At 41.3% G+C, this 23,252-nt stretch overlaps 2 protein-coding genes across 2 annotated transcripts in view; one reads left to right on the top strand and one right to left on the bottom strand.

The window, feature by feature from the left end:
- The window catches only part of LOC142442643 (vomeronasal type-2 receptor 116-like), a 211,081-nt gene that overhangs the window by 126,017 nt on the left and 61,812 nt on the right, over window positions 1–23,252 (bottom strand). The window lies entirely within an intron of this gene.
- LOC142444980 (olfactory receptor 7E24-like) lies at window positions 20,087–21,034 on the top strand. The gene has a single exon (XM_075546428.1). It carries the CDS (start codon window positions 20,105–20,107, stop codon window positions 21,032–21,034), a length of 930 nt encoding a protein of 309 aa, XP_075402543.1. The 5' UTR covers window positions 20,087–20,104.

The following is a 23,252-nucleotide window of genomic DNA, read 5'->3' as shown; positions in this document are numbered from 1 at the left end:
CACTCCATGAGAGAGAGATGGGGCTTTCTGCTTCTGTAAGGAGTTACAGTCTCAGTAACTCACAGGGGTATCTACCCGTTCCTAAAGGGTCTCTATGCATTGGAACCCACTCAATTACAGTGAGTTTGGGTTTGGGGTTTTGCAATCCTATGGGACATGTAGGTTTTTGGTGAGGGGGGTGGTTGTGAATGCTCAATTTATGAATGTGCTCAGCAAAGAAGATATTCAAACTTCATTCTAATCGTGTGAACCAAGGGAAATTCTATTCCATGTTTAGCATCGATTGGTCGTTTTTGATGGTAGACTTCGTGGTGTCAATTACGGAAGAGACTCTGAGGAATCAGAAATGGATAAGACTCAATGTTTCCTTTGAAACTTTTAATAACTATTTTTTAAGAATGAAAAAAAAAAGTCTGACAGGGATCTAGACAAAGCTTACCTTCAGATCACAGCATACTAAGCTGTATGGTATGAAACGTCATCTAATTTGTACTAATAAAAATATGCAAAAGTATTGTACCTGGACTATGGGAATGCTTCACATATTCAATTGATATATGATATCCATTACCCTTCAACCAAGATCTCTCCATCAGCTATGTATAAACTAAAATGGCTGAAAGAGTTTAAGAATGTGCCTTGTGACGCATAATCAAAAGAGGCTGACAGGAATACAGGTCACTGATGCCCATGCACTGAGCAACTTCCCTGTGTTTCTTTATATTTTAAATTGTTTAAAATGGAAATACAAAGAATTTAACCAACGAATAATATAAATTACACCTTTATACTCATCCAAATTAGGCTGCTTATGTCAAGGTCAGCAGTCTACAACATCAACTGATCCCAAGGAGAAAGATGAAGCTGGCTGCTCAGATTTAGTCTCAGAAACCCACAGTGGCAGTTCCACTCTGTCTTGTAGGGTACATGTGAATCAGCATCAACCTGATACCCATTGGTGAGTTTTTCTTGAGACCCGGATGGACGCAATTTCAAGAATAACGGAAGAAAAGGCAGGTGAGACAAAATTCGGGGCCAGAATGAGAAACTGGTTTGCTCTGAGTTTCATGCAGCAGATTGTTACATGGTTCTCACTGGAAGCTCGGTCATGTATCCTTCATGCAAAAAGGAACACCACAACTGTCCACGGTGGTCTGCAGTAATTAAACCACCCCTCCACCCCAACACATGAGAACACAGGGAGTAGGTAGTCTATATCTGGAGAGACCAGGGGAGTAAATGGCAAGGCAGCGTGGCAGGAGAGAAAATAGACAAGCAAACTGGGTCTGGAGTCAGACATCTTTTTAAAAAAAATTAATAAATATTTTTATTGGGGTCATACAACTCTTATCACAATCCATACATACATCAATTGAGCAAAGCACCCTTATACATTTGTTGCCCTCATCATTCTTTTTTTTATATACATTTTATTAGGGACTCACACAACTCTTATCACAATCCATACATATACATACATCAATTGTATAAAGCACATCCATACATTCCCTGCCCCAATCATTCTCAAAGCATTCGCTCTCCATTTAAGCCCTTTGCATCAGGTCCTCTTTTTTTTCCCCTCCCTCCCCGCTCCCTGCTCCCCGCTCCCAATGTGCCCTTGGTAATTTATACATCGTTATTTTGTCATATCTTGCCCTATCCGGAGTCTCCCCCCCCCTTCTCTGCCGTCCCTCTCCCAGTGAGGAGGTCACACGTGGACCCCTGTAATCAGTTCCCCCTTTCCAACCCACTCGCCCTCCGCTCTCCCAGCATCGCCCCTCACACCCCTGGTCCTGAAGGTATCATCCACCCTGGATTCCCTGTGCCTCCAGCCCCCATATGCACCACTGTACAACCTCTGCCCTATCCAGCCCTGCAAGGTAGAATTCGGATCATGGTAGTTGCCGAGAGGAAGCATCCAGGACCTGGGGGAAAGCTGTGTTCTTCATCGGTGCTACCTCGCACCCTCATTGACCCCTCTCCTCTCCTGAACCCCTCTGTGAGGGGATCTACATTGGCTGACACTTGGGCCTTGGGTCTCCACTCTGCACTTCCCCTTTCATTCAATATGGTAATATATATATATATATATATACACACGTATACATATATAGACACACACACATATATACATATACACACATATATCTTTTTTTTTTTTTGCATGATGCCTTTATACCTGGTCCCTTTGGCACCTCGTGATCACACTGGCTGGTGTGCTTCTTCCATGTGGGCTTTATTGCTTCTGAGCTAGATGGCTGCTTGTTCACCTTCAAGCCTTTAAGACCCCAGACACTCAGACACTGTCTCTTTTGATAGCCGGGTACCATCAGCTTTCTTCGCCATATTTGCTTATGCACCCGTTTGTCCTGAGCGATCGCATCACGGAGGTGTGCAGCCAATGATATGATTTTTTGTTCTTTGATGCCTGATAACTGATCCCTTCGGGACCACGTGATCACACAGTCTGGTGTGTTCTCCTATGTGGGCTTTGTTGCTTCTGAGCTAGTTGGCCGCTTGTTTATCTTCAAGCCTTTAAGACCCCAGACACTATCTCTATTGATAGCCGGGCACCATCAGCTTTCTTCACCACATTTACTTGTTCACCTGCTTTGGCTTCAGTCATTGTGCTGGGAGGGTGCACATCATAGAATGCCAATTTAATAGAAGAAAGTATTCATGCATTGAGGGAGTGATTGAGTAGAGACCCAAGGTCCTTCTGCCACCTTAATACTAAACCTATAAATATAGACACATGGATCTATTTCCCCATCCTCATATATATATTTGCATGTACATGTTTTTGTCTAGACTTCTATAAATGCCCTTCGCCTCCTAGCTCTTTCTTCTATTTCCCTTGACTTTCAACCTGCCCCACTACCATGTTCCGTCCCCACCTGGGTTACAGCTATACCTCTTCTTTACATAACCTTACCCTTGATCATTCCCTACCAGGCCTGCCACTCCCCCTTCATCACCAATTTGGGTCCCATGTTGTTCCCTTGTCCCTGGGATTGTTAACACCACTTACTAACCCCGCCCCCACCTCCCCTATCCCAAGTCCCCCGGGAACTGTCGGTTTCGTTGTTTTTCCTCCAGATAGTTCATCCAGCCTGTCTTATTTAGACAGACCTGTGGAGATAATAACATGCATGAAAACAAGACAGAGGAAAACAAAGCAACAGTATACAACCAGACAACAAAACAACAACAACAAACCACTGACAAAGAACAAATGAAACACATCAAGAAAGAAAAGCTTGTAGCTAGTTCAAGGATCGTTTGTTGGTCTTTAGGAGTATTTTCCAGTCCAGTCTGTTGGGGCACCACACCCTGACCCAAAAACTACTTTCAGCATTCCCTGGGGACTTTGCCGCTCCATTCCCTTGCTGTTCCGCTGCACTCCCCCAGTATTTTGCCTTGGTGTGGTGGGATCAGGTCAGGTGCAATTTGCGCACTGTGTCTCCGGTGCTGTCCCCTGTAGTGCCATTGATCACTGAGGGGCATCATGTCTCATAGTGGGGCCAGCCGTGTTGTCCTCTCCGTGGACTGGCTGCTCTAATCAGGAACATCATCCTCACGGCCTGGTGGGCCAGGCTGTACTCCACTCTCTCCTCCTCCCCCTTCATCTGTTCCCGTGTGCTCTGATCAGATATGTCCATCTCCCGGAGCTGCAGAATCAATGTCGTCCTTTGAAACAAATTCTTCTCGGGGGAGGGGCAGGAATGCACTTAATTTTTGGTGCTGGGGCCAGCCTCCCAGACCTCTCCACTGGTTCCCTCCTCCATGCTGGGATGTTGCATTCACACTTGCGGCACTTTGTTGAAATCTGGTCCCACTTTCGCTGTGGAGATATAAACAACACCCTCCCTTTGGGTGGGTTAGTGCCCCATGCCCCCGCTCCCCTTTTCTTCCTTATATTCACTCTTTTATTTTCCTTTCCCCACCTATGCCCCAGTTGTCTACCATGTGCATTCCTGGTTTTGATCTGGTCTCTGCCATACTACAGTCTTCACCCCAAAAATGTTTGTATACAGTAGCTTTTTCCCTATGACGCTTTTCCATTTTTTAAAATACTTACCCCAGCGGGCTCATGTTGTACTTGTCCTTTTGTTCATGACTTACATTGCTTAGCATGATTTCCTCTAGTTCTTCCCATGCCGCTACGTGCTTCATACGTTCATCATTGCTTTTTAGTGATGCATAGTACTCCACTGTATGTATATACCACAGTTTTTTAATCCAATCGTCAGTTGATGGAAATTTGGGTTGCTTCCAGCTCGTTGCAAATGTGAATTGTGTCTCAATGAACATTGGAGCACAGATGTCTGGCCTTGGTTTGTTTCTTGCCTCTTCTGGGTATATGCCCAGTAGGGGGATTGCTGGGTCATATGGTAACTCTATTTCCACCTGTTTTAGGTATCACCAGATTGATTTCCATAGTGGCTGTACATACTTACAGGCCCATCAGCAGTGGATGAGAGTCCCTGTCTCCCCACAGCCCCTCCAACACTTGTTGCTTTCTGATTTTTTGAATTGGACTTCCTTTGAGGATGTCAGGTGGTACCTCATTGTTGTTTTAATTTGCATTTCTCTTATGGCTAAAGATCGGGAACATTTTCTCATATGTTTGTTGGCCATTCCGATTTCTGCCCCTGTGAAACTTCTGTTCAAGTCCTTTGCCCACCTCTCACGTGGGCTATTGGTTTTTTTCTTTTTGGAAGCCAGCAGAGTATTGTAGATTTTAGTAATAAGGCCTTTGTCTGATGTGTCATTGCTAAAGATGTTTTCCCAGTCTGTGGACACTCTTATTACTCTCTTGGTTAATTTTTTCGATGTACACGAGTGTTTTATCTTCAGTATATCCCATTTGTCAATTTGTGCCTCCTCTGTGTGTGTGTCCTTCCCTATTTCTGATAGCCTGTGTATTCGCTGCACCAAAGTTCTCAAGTTGGTCCCAATTCCCTCATTGATGGCCCTAATAGTTTGGGGTTTAACTTCAAAGTCTGTGATCCACCTTGAGTTTATTCTTGTGCATGGAGTGAGATAAGGGTCTTGCTTCATTTTTCTGCATGTTGATATCCATTTTTTCCAGCACCACTTGTTAAAGAGGGCATCTGCTTCACATTTAATATTTTGGGGTCCCTTATCACAGATCAGCTGTCTGTATGCTGATGCCTTTATTTCTGGGTTTTCAGTTCTTTTCCATTTGTCTGAGTATCTGTCATTGTACCAATACCATGCCGTTTTGAGAACTGTGGCTCTATAGTATGTGCCAAAGTCAGGTAAAGCAAGCCCTGCCACGGTGTCCTTCTTCTTGAGGAATTCTCTGCTAATTCTGGGCTTCTTCCCTCTCCATATGAAGTTGGTAATGAGTTTTTCCATTTCTTTGAAGAAAGATGATAGTAATTGTATTGGGATGGCATTAAACTTATATAGTGCTTTGGCAGAACTGACATCTTAACTATATTAAGTCTTCCAATCCAAGAACATGGGATATTCTACCATTTGTTGAGGTCGCTCTTGGTTTCTTGTAATAGTGTTCTATAGTTTTCCCTATATAGATCTTTTGTTTTTTGTCAGGTGTATCCCTAGATATTTCAGTTTGTATTTGGCTGTTGTGAAGGGTACCACCTTTTTGATCTCTTCTTCTGTGGTCTTATCGGATGTGTATAACAGTCCGATGGACTTCTGTTTGTTGATCTTGTATCCTGCCACTCTGCCAAACTCCTCTATTGCTTCCAGTACTCCCATTGTGGAACTTTTGGGATTTTCCATATATAAAATCATATCATCTGCAAATAGCGATAATTTCACCTCTTCCTTCCCAACAGGAATACCTTTGATGTCTCTTCGTTGCCTTATGCTGTTAGCTAAAACCTCCAGCACAATATTAAATAGGAGTGGGGACAAGGGGCATCCTTGTCTTGTCCCCTTTTTCAGTTCGATTGTGTTAGTCTTTTCTCCATTGACTACCACGTTGGCTGTTGGTTTTTCACATATAGCTGAGGAACTTTCCTTCCATTCCTATCTTCGCTAGTGTCTTAAACAGGAATTGGTTTTGGATGTTGTCAAGTGCTTTTTCTGCATCTATTGATATTATCATGTGGTTCTTATAGTTTTTCATGTCAATGTGACGAATAATACTAATGGTCTTTCGTATGTTGAACCATCCCTGCATTCCTGGTATGAATCCCACTTGGACATGGTGAATTATTTGTTTTATATACTTATGTATTCTGTTGGCTAGTATTTTGTTAAGGATTTTTGCATCAATGTTCATTAGGGATATCGGTCTGTAGTTCTCGATTCTTGTGGGATCCTTGCCTGGTTTGGGTATCAGAGTTATACTAGCTTCATAGAAGGAGTTTGGGAGTTTGCCATCTTTTTCTATGTTCTGGAAAAGTTTGTGTAGGATTGGTGTTAGTTCTTCCCTAAATGCTTGGTAGAATTCTCCAGTGTAGCCATCTGGGCCAGGGGATTTTTTTGTTGGTAATCCCTTGATAATCTTTTCTATTTCTTCTATTGCTATGGGTCTGTTGAGATTCTTGTTGTCCACCGAGGATAGTCTAGGGAGGGATTGTTTTTCCAACAATTTGTCCATGTCTTCCAAATTGTTGTATTCATTGGAGTACAATCCTTCATAGTACTGTGTAACTATCCTTTTGATTTCATTAGGGTCTGTTGTAATGACCCCCCCTTTCATCCCTTATTCTTGCTATTGAGATTTGTTCCCTCCTTTCTTTGGTTAGGTTTGCCAATGGTTTATCGATCCTGTTTATCCTTTCAAAGAACCAACTTTTAGCGATATTAATTTTTCCATAGTTTTCTTATTTTCCCTCTCCTGGATCTCAGCCCTGATGTTTATAATTTCTTTTCTATTACTATTAGTAGGATTGTCCTGCTGACTCTGCTCTAGTTTTTGTAAATTTTGTGCCAGCGTATTAATCATGAGTCTCTCTTCCTTTCTCAGGTGTTCACGTATTGCTATGAACCTTCCTCGGATGACTGCCTTTGCTGTGTCCCATAAGTTTTGGTACGTCGTGTGCTCATTTTCATTGGTTTCTAGAAATTTCCTGATTTCATCTCTGATCTGCACCAGTATGCACTCCTTTTGCAGTAGAGACTTATTCATCCTCCAATTATTTGCTCTTATTTTCTTTGTCTTCCTTTTGTTGATTTCCAGTCTTATGGCACAGTGGTCAGAGAGAGAGGTCTGTATTATTTCAATGTACTCAAGTATGTAGATTTTCCTTATGCCCCAGCACGTGGCCATGGGTACTTGAAAAGAATGTGAAATTTTTAATATTTGGATGAAAAGCACTGTAAATATCTACTAGGTCAAATTGTCTAATTGTGGAGTTTAGCTCTCTAGTCTCCTTGTTGAGTTTCTTTCCCGGTGATCTATCTTTCTCAGTGAGTGGTGTGTTGAAGTCACCCATTATAATTGTCAAGTCTGCGATTTCTTTCTTAATCTTTTGGAGTGTCTGGTTGATGTATTGAGTTGGTATCCTATTCGGGGAATATATGTTTACAATGCTTAGTGGTTCATTGTCTACGATTCCCTTGAGCATTATATAGTGTCCCTCCGTATCTCTTTTTATGGTTTGCACTTTGAAGTCAATTTTATCCGCGATTAGGATTGCAACCCCCGCTTTTTTTGTATTGCTGTTTGCTTGGTAGGTCCTTCTCCAGCCTTTGATTCTCAGCCTATTTTTGTCTGTACCCTTGACATGTGTCTCCTGTAGGCAGCAGATTGATGGGTTGTGTTTTCTAAGCCATTCTGTAGTCTCAGCCTTTTAATGCCTGAGCTCAGGATATTGATATTCAGGGTTATTATCTCCATTTGGGGACTCTGTGATGTCATTTTATACCTTTTGCGTTGGGAGTTTTCCTACTTTCCTTTCTCATTAGTGTGTGTTTTGTGTGTGTATCATTCTTGACTTCTTTCCATCCTTAAGCCATTGCTGTCTTGGGGTCTGTTTTCTCTTTGTTGCCCTCTGGGTGAGGTTGTTCTATGTGACGGTCTCTTATTTATGCTTGGTGAGTGTTGTTCTTCTGCCCATACTGAGTCAGCAAGGATCTTTTGTAAGACTGTGTTTCTTGTAACGTATTTTTTGAGTTTTTCCTTGTCTGGGAAGACTTACTTCTCCATCGATCTTGATTGATAATTTGACTGGGTAGAGTATTCTTGGATTTCTGTTGTTTTCCTTCAATTTTTGGAATATGTTACGGCACTCTCTCCTTTTTTTCATAGTTTCTGCTGATAGGTCTGAGCATATTCTTATGTGGGAACCTTTATATGTGATTGCTTGTTTTTCCCTGGCTGATCTCATGAGTTTCTCCTTGTCCTCAAAACTATTATGTGCCTTGGTGATTTCTTTTTGGGGTCCCGTCGTGCTGGTGTTCTTTCAGCCTCCTGGATGGTTGCCTGGTTTTCATTCATTAGGCTGGGGAAGTTTTTCTCCAAGAATTCTCTCACTATTGTTGCAGATGACTTCTTTGTTCTGTCTTCCTCCAGTAGGCCAATAATTCTAATGTTGTTCCTTTTCATAGCATCAGACATAGCTCTTAGGTTTTCGTCAGCTTCTCTAATGCTCTTATTAGATTTTTGTTCACATTTATTAAAGTCTGCTAGGCTGTCCTCCACGTCACTGATGCGGCTCTCTGATTCTTCCAATCGATTCTCAAGGACCGTGATTCTGCTATTGTTTTTTTGTTATCTCCTCACTAAGCTCCTGTATTTCCCTTTGGTGTATGGCTTTTATCTCCTCTGTCATTTCATCCTTTTTCTGTATTGTTTCCCTCATATCCTGAATTGCTCCAAGCAGCATTCTGAGACTTTCTTTGTGTGGCATCTCAATGTCTGCTTCTTCTATGTATGTTGTTATGTTCAGGACATCTTCTGCCTTTGCCTTTTGTTTCTCCTGTTTTCTCGTTGAGGTCGTTGGGGCTGATGGCTGTTTGCATTGAGTTGTTTTAGAGGGACCAGGTGCCATTTTCAGGCTCTCTCTGGGAGATTTATAGGAATGCTTCTTCGAACTGCCTACAGCTTATTTTACTATGGGATTAACCTACCACTTTATCTTCCTGTGGCTTCCCTCTCAGGGGAGTGCCCCAAATGGCTGGTCGGTTGCCTTCCTCAGTGTTGCAGCGCTTGGGCTGAAGTTCCTGCAATTGGTTTGAATGTTGATAAGTGTTGGCTGAGCTGCCTTATGCCTCCAGGTACACAGGCAGGAATTCCCTGGTGAGAAGTTGGGCGGAGTGTCCCCTTGAGAGAAAGCAGGCCTTTCCCTAGCCTTGGGCTATCTATGCAGGGTGGAGCTCACCTAGCTGGGTGTGGTTCAGGCATAAATGCTCTAGGGCAAAGGGAGTGTTCTGTAGGTAGGCAGTGGAGTGTGAGAGAACAGGGTAGAAATAAGGAGGAGGGAAAAAATTAAAAAGTAAGGCTGTTTAGTCCATGCAGGGGTATAGGGAAGTGAGGGAAGCAAAAGCAACTATGTAGCTAAGTCCCACTCCCTGCCTGTGGAGCTGCAAGGGTTTATTCCTTGCCCCAAGCCTCAGCTGCAGGCCGCAGCTGAGCCTGAGCAGCAAGAAGAGTCACAAGAAAGCTGCTGAGCAGCGCCCGAGAAGTGGGGGGACGGAGAGCAGAGTTGTTAACAGATGCTGCAATGTAGCTGCACCCTGATCCCTGCCCGTGGAGCTGTGAGGGTTTGGGTTTAGTCCCTGCTCAGACCACGCGGTGTGGAAAGCTGCGGCTGTGCCTTTAAAAAGCCTCTGTGCAGCCTTCCAAGGCTGTGTGTGAACAGAGATGCAAACAGAAGCAACAAAGCAGCTGAACCCTGATCCTTGCTGGTGGAGCTGCAAGGGTCCTGTCTCTGCCCTGAGGCTGGCAGGCGAAAACTGTGGCTGTGTTGAAACCAAGCCCCGGTACATGCTCCAAATGGTCCTGGCTCCAGCAGATACAGTGGCTGGGCTAAGGTTAAGCCACAGCCTGTTTCCACTGAGGAAAAAGCCAAAAGCCAAAAAGCCCCCAGCCAAAAGCCCCCAGCCAAAAGCCCCCAGCCAAAAGCCAAAAGCCCCCAGCCAAAAGCCCCCAGCCCCTCAAAACCCCGTGGGTCAGTGCCAACTTATCTTTATGATACACCTCCTGATATCCAGCAGTGTTGAATTTCCCTCTAAGCAATTCTCCTGGGCTGGATTCTGGGGAGTCCCCAGGTATGTGTCACTCCGTTGCCATCTTCCCGAAGTCCCCATGAAACCATTTTTGGTACAGTCTCAGTCCTTCCAGCTTCTTTTGATGCTTGCATTGTTCAATATTTTGCCTATGGAATTCTTCAATAATACAACTTTGGTTTGAAGGTTTTCTTCAATTCTTTAAAAAAATCATTTTTGGGGGGCTTCTTCAATTCTTTATGTTTGAGACATGCTCAGTGTGTTGTTTCCTTTTACCTTTATAACACCCAGCCTTTGCACATTTCATTATATTGTTTTGCTTTGTCTCCTTAAGATGCCTTTCGAAATGTTCTGTTGAGATCTTTTATTTAATCATTTCTTCCATTTACTTTAGCTATTCTATGTTCAACTTGAAGTTTCAGAGTCTCTTCTGAAATATGCTTTGCTTTTTCACTCTTTCCTGTATTTTTAATGATCCTTTGATTTCTTCATGTATCATGTTCTTGATGAATTATGATCCCATAATTCATCTAGCCTCAGATTACTTATAAATGTGGAAAATCTATTTTTCAGATGGTGTCTAAATTCAGGAGCGATGTATTCAAGGTCACATTTTGACCCTCATGAGCTTGTTTTAATTTTTTCCACTTCAATATGAATTTGAATGTGAGCACTCTATAGTCTGGTCCACAATCTGGTCCACAGATACTGAGCTTATACATCATCTACTCCCATAGATTTAGTTATTTTGATTCCTTTTATTTTTAAAACAATACATGTTTGTCACGAAGAAGTTGTAAGTAATGCAAAACTCCATTATGACATTTCTAACTTTTGTTTTTAATCACCAAGATCAAACTTTCCAACTATTGATTCCTATTTTTTCTTTTTTCCCTACAGTCCTGAGGTAGGTAGTTTATTGTGCCAACCTGGCTGAAAAACACATGTGGGATTAATTGAAGGGAGGAGAGATAAATTACTCCACGAGCCTTGCCTTTCTTATCTCTTGCTCTTAGATTATGGGACCAACATGCGGCAGCCTTGCTTGTTCTTTGCCTCAATTTGCAAGGTACACTACCTGTGGGACACCTAACCCATGGACTGTGTCACTGTAATTTCAGGTTCCTTCAAGACCTGCTTTGTCACACTATTGGAATTTCCATCTCTGGAGCTGGGGATTAGTTGACCCTGTCATCTGGCTGACTGTTGGTGATCTGCCTTCCTGTCTGCTGTCTCTGCCGAGATAGCCTGAATTCCTCTACAGAGAACACCCAATGGCCCTCAAGATTTGAAGGACTGCCAGTGTCTCACAAATGTCTCACGGGAGTGAGTTGCACTGAGCCATTTGTACTGCTTTATAATTCATTTATTTCTTATGGTATACATCTATCTGTGTATAAATGTATATAAAATTATTAGCATTCTGGTTTTGTTTCTCTAGAGAACACTCTCTAACACAAGTCCTATTCCAATCATCAATAATTATCAATGCATATTGATAACACGAATTTTCAATTAAAGAAAGAATTTGGTAGAATTCATCAATTTCTTCAGCACTAGTTTTAGTGGTTGGTGCATAATTTGAATAATAGTTGTGCTAAGTGGTCTTCCTTTTAGGAATATAGACATTATTATGGCATAGACAATGTTGTACTTTATGTTAGATCTTGAAATATGCTTTTTGGCGATGAATGTACCACAGTGCCTCTTCAATATGTCATTCTCAGCATACTAAGTAACATTTTTGTCTGATTCAAAATATCCCAGATCAATCCATTCCAGCTCAATGATGCCTACAAGTTTATTTTTGATAATTTCCAAATTAATACTTCATACACTCCATATGATGGTTATTATTGGATGTTTACAGCTGTTTCTTCTACTTTTGTGTGGTGTGATTTACATCATTATATGAAAGGCCTGAAAGTTTCCCTCCATTCACGTCATTAAAGGTCAGCTGTGCTCTGAAGAAGCATTTCTTCCCCAGTTGTATTTTGAGTGTTCTTCTGGTGCTAAAATAACTGACAAAGTGGGGTGAATATGTGTAGTCATTGATTATATTGTTGAAAAAATATTTTCAGTGAGCAAGTCTCTGTTCTTGGAAAACTCTATTGTGTGACCTCAGACAATATTTCCACCATCGAGGTCATGTGTTCCAACTGGTGGTCTTTCCTCCTTGTTTCCTCCTTTCACAATTTATTCACCAATAATTCTGGCTGCATCTTCATGGCATATTTAATTAGTTTTAGTTTGCAGAATGATATCATTCTTTGGTTCTTGATGGTTGACTTTCATGGTTGGTGAGCGAGTGGGAATAAAAGTCATATTAACTGCTTTTTACAGACATTTGGATATTATCAGTTATATTTCAGTATATATTTTGAAATACTTTTATTTGTGTTTAATTTATGTGATGATTCCTATTTAATTTTCCTTTTTCAGCATGGCAAATAAAACAGTAGATGAGCTTTTGAATCAAAATGGCTAATACTAGTACTTGTCTATTGATCCATATGTATTCCATTTCCGTTTTGATGACCTTCAATTTCCCAAGGTTCAGAATGTCTAAATTCCATATTCTGAATATTAATGGATTTTTTATCTCATTTTGAGTCTTGGCACAACAAGGAATGAAGGTCCTGAATAATTTATTCCATCCATGTCATTGAGGTGAACTTCCCCCCATGCATATTTTGGGAGCTTTCCATGCGATGCGACTTATCTTATGGCACTATATCTGGAAACAACCCACTTCTATTAATAAGGTTTTGGATGTGTATATTAAAAAAGCAGATCACCAGCTTCTACCTCCTAGTCTGTTTTAGTGTGGACTCTGCCCTGAAACCTGCTCACTGTGGCCAATGCTGCTGGTATTTGAAAAATGGGTGGCATTTCTTCTTGTGTCACAGGAACCTCTAGTCTAGCTGGATTTGTAAGGTCGAATGGAGATCACGTTAGTGGGGGGAGGAAGCATTTAAGAACAGAGGAAAATTGTATGTTTCATCGTTGCTACCCTGCATCCTGACTGGCTCATCTGCTCACTGCAACCCTTCAGTAAGGGGGTATCCAGTTGCCAACTAATGGGCATTGGGTCTCCACACTTAACTCACCCTCATTTACAATGATATGATTTTTTGTTCTTTGATGCCTGATACTTTATCCCTTCGACACGACATGGTCGCACAGACTGATCCCTGATCCCTTGAACACCTCATGGTGTTCTTCTTCCACGTGAGCTTTGTTGCTTCTGGGGGTCCAGGGTCGGTCGGTAGCGGAGTATAGGAATGAAATAGGAGCTGGTTAACGGTTAGTTTGGAGATGTCTTGTATTTGTTCTTGTCAAAATTTATAAATAAAATACAGGGAGCTAAAAGTAATAGCAGACAGATTATAATTAGGGGTCCAACCAAGGGCAAAATCCAAGCTGCAAGGGGGTTTTGAAACCACAAAGAAGAGCCAGTGATGCTTTATTGGTGCTTCCTCATTTCATAGGCCATGATGAGGAGCACTTCAATATTTTGTTCAACTCTGCCTGGTTCTGCTCAATAAATAAAAGACTATGAAACCCCATCTCTTATTCTCTGCTTTCAGCCAAGATGTTTCTGACAGAGATATCCCTCATTCTATGCCTTCTTCTGAATCCAACTAGAGATTCTGGCATCTCTTGTGTATTCCATCTGATGAAGTTCACATGTATTGTCATCGTTTATGTCGTTGAAGAAAGTTATTTACAATGGAGAAATGGTTAGTTTTCAAGATTCTATAGCCCATTGTCTAACTTCATTTCTCTCACCAGCGCTATTTTCTGACCATTGGTTCTTCATTTTTACATTTCCATTACCAATAATTATTAATGCATCCTATTGCTTGGTTGATTAACTTCAGGTTGAAGAAATTAATAGCATTCTTCGGCTTCCTCGTCATGAGTTTTAGCAGTTTCTTGGTGAATTTAAATAATACTTGTATTACCTGGACTTCCCTGTAGATGCATAGATATTATATTATCACAAATATCATTGGATTTCACACAGATCTTGAGCTGCATCTTTTGAGTGCTAATGTAATATCATTCCTCTTGAATTTGTCATTTTCTTCATAGAAAATCAAATGATTGTTAGACATAAAGTGACCAATAGTAGTTTATGTAAGCTCATGGATGTATAGATCTTTATGGATTCTATTTCATTTTGGACAATGTGAAAATTTCCTGGATTCATACTTTATGCCTTCCATGTGACAATTATTCCGGGATGTTTGCCATGGTTTCCTCTCCTTTTGAGGCTGCTCCACCAGACATCAAGGGAACTAAACCCTTTACTTCATTCACATGTTTGAAGGTCTGCTCTACCTTGAGGAGGCATCTGGTCTCCAGTCCTACGCAAGTGTCATCCAACCCGTGGGGGGTGGGGGTGTGGATCATCTTCTGGAGATATAGCTGACAAAATCCCACTGTTCTGCTTAAGCGTTTCCAGTAGTCAACACTTCAGAACGAGCAGCCTCTTCCTTCTTCATCACGTGCACTCAGTGTGGAAACTCTGATGAAACCTGCTCACCCAGGTCTACCTGCTGGGGTTTGAAATGCTGGTTGCACACGTTCTAGGTTCAGAGCAACTCATAAGCCTCTGCAGTATGACAAACTGGCAGGTGAATGATGATTATAAGGCTTAATGCTCCCAAAATTACAGAAATAATCAATGGATTTGGAAATATCAATTCACACATTGGTTTTGTGTTGAAATCGAGTTCTATTTTAACGTTGACATAGCTCAGACATTAGAAGTGAAGATTTTAGGGTTCCTCCTTAGATTGGAAGGGCCCAGATTCCAAGGAAATTTACTTTCTTCTCATTCTGTTTCATTAATACTAATGAGTCCCCAGAGATAGGAGTGCCACGCACCAATTTGACTAATTGCATGCTCTGGGCATTTAATTATCACGGCCAGATAATTCTGAATAACCCATTTATACCTTCCAGCCTTTAGTGTGTCCATCACAATACAGCAGTCTCCATCCCTGTGTCTCTTCTCTAGGCGTTCCATGCCTGAGCCTCTCTTCTTAGGAGACTTGAGAAAGTTGCCTCCGCCCCCCTTGTTTACTGACCAGAAGAGAGATGTCATGACCGGACTTCATGGTCATTCCACAGCAGAAACCCTTCGAAATCCCACGAGTGCAATGAGAGACGGAGAGAGAGGGCGCAGTGCATACTTAGATAGGTTGCAGTGTGTGTTACCTCCCATCAGGACCAACGGCACAGTTAGGATGGATCAATAGGAGGTCCTGAGTGCTAGGCTTCAGCTCAGAGACCTGAACAGTCTCTGCTGCTGCTTTTAATAAAAGTGGGAGGATGCTCATTGAGAGTTGGTGTATGTACTGCATCTGCTCTACTTCCCATGTGCAGTACCCAACCAACGCAAGAAATGGGTTCTTCTTACTTGACCCCTAAACACTTCAAAATGATCTGGATGGTCATGGCAATAGTAAGGATGATGGCAGTCATCACAATATCATAAATATTATATCACAACCACAAAATCATAAACAACATGGAGGCTGCCCAGGGCCAGGATCTGAGGTAAGTTTTCTACATAGCTTCTTCCTTTTAGTTGCACAAGTTCACCTTGGAAATAGCAGCATACTTTGTTGTAATTTCACAGGTAAAGAGCACAACCTTTTCCCGCAACTTGTACTACATCACGTACTAAATCTGCAACTTGTACTAAATCATTAAAATTGAGATCAGAAGTCTGACTCCAGACCCAGATTGCTTGTCTACTTTCTCTCCTGCCACCAGACATTGCCATTTCACTCCCCTGTTCTCTCCAGGTATAGACTACCTACTCCCTGTGTTCTCATGTGTTGGGGTGGAGGGGTGGTTTAATTACTGCAGACCACCGTGGACAGTTGTGGGGTTCCTTTTTGCATGAAGGATACATGACCGAGCTTCCGGTGAGAACCATGTAACAATCTGCTGCATGAAACTCAGAGCAGACCAGTTTCTCATTCTGGCCCTGAATTATGTCTCACCTGCCTTTTCTTCCATTATTCTTGAAATTGCGTTCATCTGGATCTCAAGAAAAACTCACCAATCGGTATCGGGTTGATTCTGACTCACATGTACCCTACAGGACAGAGTAGAACTGCCACTGTGTTTTGCTGAGACTAAATCTGAACAGCAAACTTCATCTTTCTCCTTGAGATCAGTTGGTGTTTTAGACTGCTGACCTTGACATAAGCAGCCTAATTTGGATGAGTTCAATGGTATAATTTAGCTGTATTTTTGGTTAAATTTCTTGGATTTCCATTTTAAACATTTTTAAAAATAAAAAATAGAGGGAAGTTGCTCTGTGCATGGACATCTCTTTGTGAGTCCTGTTAGCCTCCTTTTGATTTGTGAGACACTGGGCAAATTCTTAATCTCTTTCAGTCATTTTGGTTTATGCATAGCTGATGGATAGAACTTTGTTGAATGGTAATGGATATCATATATTAATTGAACATGTGAAGTATTCCCATAGTCCAGGTACAACACTTTTGCATATTTTTATTAATATAAATTAGATGATGTTTCATACCATACAGTAAGTATGCTATGATCTGAAGGTAAGCTTTGTCTAGATCCCTGTCAGACATTTCTTTTCATTATTATAGAAATAGTTATTGAAAGTTTAGAAGGAAACATTGAGTCTTATTTATTTCTGTTTCCTCAGAGTCTCTTCTGTAATTGACAACACAAAGTCTACCATCACAAAAACAACCAATTGATGCTAAACATGGAATAGAATTTCCCTTGGTTCACACGATCAGAATGAAGTTTGAATATATTGTTTGCTGAGTACATTCATAAATTGAGAATTCACAAACACCCCCCTCACCAAAAACCTATATGTCCCATAGGATTACAAAACCCCAAACCCAAACTCATTGTAATTGAGTTAGTTCCAATGCATGGAGACCCTTTAGGACAGGGTAGATGCCCCTGTGAGTGTCTGAGACTGTAACTCCTTACAGAAGCAGAAAGCCCCATCTCTCTCTCATGGAGTGGCTAGTAACTTCTAACTGCTGAACAGAGACAGGAGATATGAAATACTTTCTCCGTTGTTGTCACATGTTAAATGGTTGTATGTGAACCAATTATTTTTATTACCATGACTGTGTCTTCCTCGCATGCTCCCCATTCCTTGAATATTTGGATCATAGAATTCTTCAATATTCCAACTCAAACCTTGAAGTTTTCCAGCAGTTCTTTCAGTCTGAGATATACTGAGTGTGTTCTTCCATTCTGAGTTCAATTCCTTGCACTTTTCTTTTATAATGCTTTACTTTATCTTCTTGAGATGCCCTTTGACGATTTTCCTTCAGCTCTACAATTAAGAGCAGCTTTCAGAGTCTATTCTGACATTCACTTTGCTCTTTTCTTTCTTTCCTAACATTTTAAATTATTTTTTTCTGTCCTGACCGTTTAAAGGTCGTTTGCTTTCTTCACAGTGTTCTTGATGTCATCCTACAACTCTCTGTGATTCAGTCATCATTGATCAATTTCTGTAATCTGTCCTTGACATTACATATTTAATGTGGCATTTTGACTCTTCTGAACTTGTTTTAATTTTCTTCAGCTTTTATTTGAACTTTCATGTGAGCACTTGATCATTTCTGCCATGGCCAGATCCTGGTCTTGATATCCTGATAATATTGAACTTTTCCTTCATGGTTTCCCACATATGTGGTCCATTTTTTGGTTCTTGTATATTCCATTTGTCACAGTGCACACATATAATTGTTGTTGAAAAAAAGGGTATTTGAAATGAAGAAGTCACCTTGCAAAAATCTATCATTTGATCTCCTGCTTCATTTCCATCTTCAATGTGATATGTTCTAACTAACAATCCTTCCTCTTGATTTCTACCTTTCACATGCAATCTGTACTGACAATTATTGTTTGTTCAATTTCAGACTGAATTTGGTAGAATTCTGTGATTTCTTCATTGGCTTTCATGTTTGGTGGGTAATATTGAATTATATTTCTATGAAATATACTCCCTTCCTTGTTCCTAATAATATTCTAATAATGACAGCATTGTACTTCAGGATAGATCTTGAAATGCCCTTATTTGATGAGAACTATAACTTCATTCTTTGAAAGTGTAGCTCCATTGTCAGCAGTGAACTTGCAAACATCTGATTCAATATGACTAATATCGGTCATTACAGCTTACCAAATGCTTAGGATGTTAATATGTTATGCATTCATTTTGATTTTTGATGAGTTTCAATTTTCCTAGATTGATATGTCATACAGCACAATTTCTTATTATTCATAGATGTTTTCAAGTGTTTCTTTTCCCCTTCAGCTTTGTCATTAAAGTTCAGTGTATTTTGAGCAGACAACACTTTTTCAATCTCAAATGCAGTCTCTTCCAACCTGGGGGGATCATCCTGCGGCACTGTATCAGAAAATAGTCCAGTGCTATTCATCAGATGTTCAGAGGCTACATTTTCAGGAGTTGGCCACATCTTTCTACTTCCTAATCTGTGTGTCCTTTGGAAGCCGCACTGGACCGCTTCGCCATGGGTGACATTGATGGGGTTTAGGACACTGGGGCATAGCTTTCAGCAGCACAGCTACCAACAAGGAGCCGTAATGAAGACCGATGGATGAGCGGGACGACTTGCTCTAGGACTTCCTTTACCAAATTCACAGCTTTCAATTATCCTCACAATTTTAGATTTTTATAAAAATGAAACTTTAAAATAGAGCGGAACATCCGAGGGGAAACTAAATCTGATTGCATGAAAAATGCATCTAGGTCAACACATGGCTATCTAACCATACTTCCCCTCTGCTCATTTGTGGTGTTGATCTGCACAAAACCTATAGCATTGGAACACTATATTAATTAGAGCTATAAAACAGATATCATAGAAAGTCCTCACAGATCTACTCATGCTCTTTTATATCTGGGATCTAGTCCAATGGGAGATTCTTGGAGAAATGAAATCAGCAGGATGTGGAATGATAAGATCATTAATGTTACCAGATGGGTGTTGGCTGAAAGTTGAAAATACAAAAGGAAATGTTCACCTGTGCGTTTCATTGATTATGAAAATGCATTCTACTGTACAGATCATAACAAAATATGGATCTCATTTCTTATTCCCACGAAATGGGAAATGCAGAATTGTCCTGTGAGCACAGAAAGAAGCTGTGCACATACCAGGAGGTAGTCACTGGAATGAACCAAGGAAGAATGTGTCTCAGGGTAGTGTTTCTTTACCAGACTGAGTGACAGTCAATTACTATGGTCTTTATACCCATGGTTCCTTATATGATGTATTTTGGTTCTGGACTTTGTATGTGAAACACTTTCATCTTTGGGAGGGCATTGATATGCTGATGGACAGGAGTGGGTTAAATCTTCATTAACCATTTGGAATATGCAGAGGCTACAACCTTGATGGCCAAAAGCATAGAGAACTTGAGGGAGATCAGAGCACACAGACTTCAACATGAATTACAGTTGGTTCTTCCTTTCTTTTGGTCAAAAGGATTTTTCATGAACACTCTTTCTTGCATATGCTTCCTTCATAAGTGAGGCAGAGACTTGACTCATTCTCTGCTCTCTTTTCTTGATATCCATTGCTAGTCTCACATTCTGTATCCCAGGGCCTCTGAAGTGGTTGTGCGAAACAGGTGACTAACACAGAGCACAGTGAAGAAAGAATTCAGGTAAATATACTGGTTGGGTTGGAGTGATACAGCCAAGAAATATTGCTGAACGCCCTGGGACATTATTGCTGTAGATGTGAACAGTTGTGGATTTGCATACTTTATTGATTAGTTTCTTGCATTCAAAATGCAGAATTTTGACTTTCAGTTCACTTGTTTTCTTTTAACACCAATCTTTTCTTTTCCCAAATGCTGTCTCAGCTACATGGAGTCACAAAATCTAACAAGTATCCCAGAATTCCTCCTCCTGGGCCTTTCTGAGGAGCCAGCACTGCAGCCTGTCCTCTTTGGGCTGTTCCTGTCCATGTACCTGGTCACTGTGGCTGGAAACCTGCTCATCGTCCTGGCTGTCAGCTCTGATAAACACCTCCACACCCCCATGTACTTCTTCCTCTCTAACCTCTCTTTGGTGGACATCGGTTTCATCTCCACCACAGTCCCCAAAATGCTGGTGAACATACAGACACAGAACAAAGCCATCACCTATGTGGGCTGCCTGACACAAGTGTCTTTTTTCTATCTCCTTGGATGTTGGGACAGTATGTTGCTCACCATGATGGCTTACGACAGGTTCGTGGCTATATGCTCCCCGCTGCACTATGCAGTCATCATGAACGCCCACCGCTGTGGCTTCCTAGTTTTGGTGTCTTTTTTCATCAGTCTTTTGGACTCCCAGCTGGAGTGTTTGTTGGTGTCACAGGTTACCTTCTGTAGGACTGTGGAAATCCCTCATTTCTTCTGCGATCCTCCTCAACTAGTTAAGTTTGCCTGTTCGGACACTACCCTCACTACCATACTGTTAAATTGTGTGGTTGCCATATTTGGTGGTGTTCCAGTCTCAGGGATCCTTTTCTCTTATACGAGAATTATTTCTGCCATCCTGAGAGTCTCATCTACAAGTGGGAAGTATAAAGCCTTCTCCACCTGTGGCTCCCACCTGTCGATCGTTTGCCTATTTTATGGAACAGGTATTGGGGTGTACTTCACTTCTGCTGTCTCTTCTTCTGCCAGAAAGGTTGCAATGGCCTCACTGATGTACACCTTGGTCACTCCTATGCTGAACCCCTTCATCTACAGCCTGAGAAACCGAGATATGAAGAGTGCCTTGCAGAGGCTCCTTAGCAGAACAATCTAAATTTGAGTCTTGTACTAATTTGATGTGTGGATTATACTAGATGGCAAGATATCATAGCTGCAACCAGATATCTTGCCTCTTTGAGTGCATAATTTTTGTAGCTCTCATATGTTTCAATGCTTATTTTCCTTTTTGAACATTGCTTCCTTTGTTACATCTGTAATGACATAGTAGGAGTATTGCCAGAAGCTTTCTTGGCTAGTGGGTCACAGAAGGTCAGCAGTTAAGACCTACCACCTGTTCTGCTGGAGAAAGGTGAGGGTTTCTGTCCCATAAAGATGTACTACCTAAGAAACCACCCACAGAGATGGTGTTCTAAGCATTCTACTCTAACCTATAGGTTGCTGTGAGTCAGAATAGACTGGATGGCAGTAAATGTGTGTGTGTATGTGTGCGCCTGTGAGTGTTTTTGTATGTGTGTTCATAAGTATTCTGGGCTGTGTCAATCTGCAGGGTCAAGTCATATAATATTTTTGGAATCTCAATTTGGCCTGCTAACTGCAAGGTCAGCAGTTTGAAACCACCAGTTGCACCATGGGAGAAAGACAGGCCCTTCTCTTCCTGTAAAGAGTCATAGTCTCAGAAACTCACAGGGGCAGTTCTACCCTGTCCTTTAGGGTCACTTTGAATCAACATTGACTCCAAGGTAGTAAGTTTTTGTTTATCTTTGAGAGCTTGTCATCTATGACCCAGACTTCCTGGAAAAAATGCACAATATTTGAATATACTTACAATGTACATCCTTTTCTTAATCCATATCTATTATGTAGACTCCCTTTGCATCTCACAGATCTGTGCATGCAGTTTACATGTCAGAATGCATGGCACTGCTCCCAAATTGTGACTTTACACTGCACTCATTTGGGAAGCTTGGAATATGGTATTGCCTTGCTCCCACCAGTTCAGTTTTTGATCTTGATTGTACATGTGACTGTCCTTCTCACATTTCTTCCTTCGTATGGTCTATAGCTGTCCTTGGTTGCATGTAGATGCTACTGTTCCTCTACTCTGCATCCCCCAAGCATAGTTTATTTTGATGACTTTCTGTATTGGTTTCTGGATAATGATGTTATGTGTCTTAATCTCAGATTTTGTCTGACCATTCTCTTTATCTCCTCGGTTGCACAATCCATGAGCTGCCCACTCAGAACTCACAGACAGTGTTTTCGGTTGTGGGAGTTGATTGGGTCTATTAAGGGTTACCACAAGCCAGGATCAGAAAACCTTGGTCCACAGCAACACCCCACCTGCGACAGCAGCCAAATCTCTCTCCCTGGTCTTCAAGCAATCCTCTCGCATCTGCCTGGGGCTGTGCCTCACCCTCTCATAGTCGCAGGGCTACTCCTCTGCTGTGTCTCCTGGTCTCCTTCTCTGGGGTTCTGGTCTTGGCATGGCATGCCCCTGCCACGCCCACCAAAGGAAGATATTTTAAAGGTGCTCTAATGGTCGCTCTTCTTCCATGATATTTCAGGAATTCCTTGTCTTCCTGCTACTGAGATAGTTCTCTTAAACACAGAGAAATTAGGATCCTATCCAACCAGTTCCCTCCCCTATTTTTTCACCCACCCGATTTGCATAGTCCCACCTATATAATTTCGTGGCAGTTATAATGACAGGAAATGCAAGGACCTTCTTAGGAAATTTCGCTGGACCCCAGGTTTATCTGACTCTCTGATGACTGAGAAGTATGCAGGGATACTGCTGATCACGACTGATTTAGAACCCGCCAATGGAGAATCTCATCTGTCTCTTCCCTGAGCCACTTATTTAAAGTAAAGCCCTGAAATAAAAGATTAATATTATATTATACTTGTTAATTCTGATTCTCTCATTCTAGTGGAATGTTTTGAGGACTTATATGTTTCTTCTGATTGCCTTGCTATAAACAAAAGAGTTTAGCATAGCAAAGCTGACCATTTCTTTATTTATTCTTATGATAAAATCCTCTAGATATTATTTTAATGTTTTCATAATATTATAAGTGATTTATATATCTATAAATATCTTCTTTAAAATATAAAAAACCAAAAAAATATATACATAAGCAGTATCACACTAAACATATTTTCACACAAAAGTTCTCAAAAGAGATAGTGACTGGGGTCTTAAAGGCTTGAAGATAAACAAGCGGCCATCTAGCTCAGAAGCAACAAAGTCCACATGGAAGAACACACCAGCCTGTGTGATCAAGTGGTCCCAAAGGGATCAGCTACCAGGC

Source organism: Tenrec ecaudatus, chromosome 1 (genome assembly GCF_050624435.1).
Source record: "Tenrec ecaudatus isolate mTenEca1 chromosome 1, mTenEca1.hap1, whole genome shotgun sequence".
Lineage (NCBI taxonomy): Eukaryota > Metazoa > Chordata > Mammalia > Afrosoricida > Tenrecidae > Tenrec > Tenrec ecaudatus.
The sequence above is the reverse complement of the archived record's forward strand: the minus strand, read 5'-3'. Positions and strand labels throughout refer to the sequence as shown.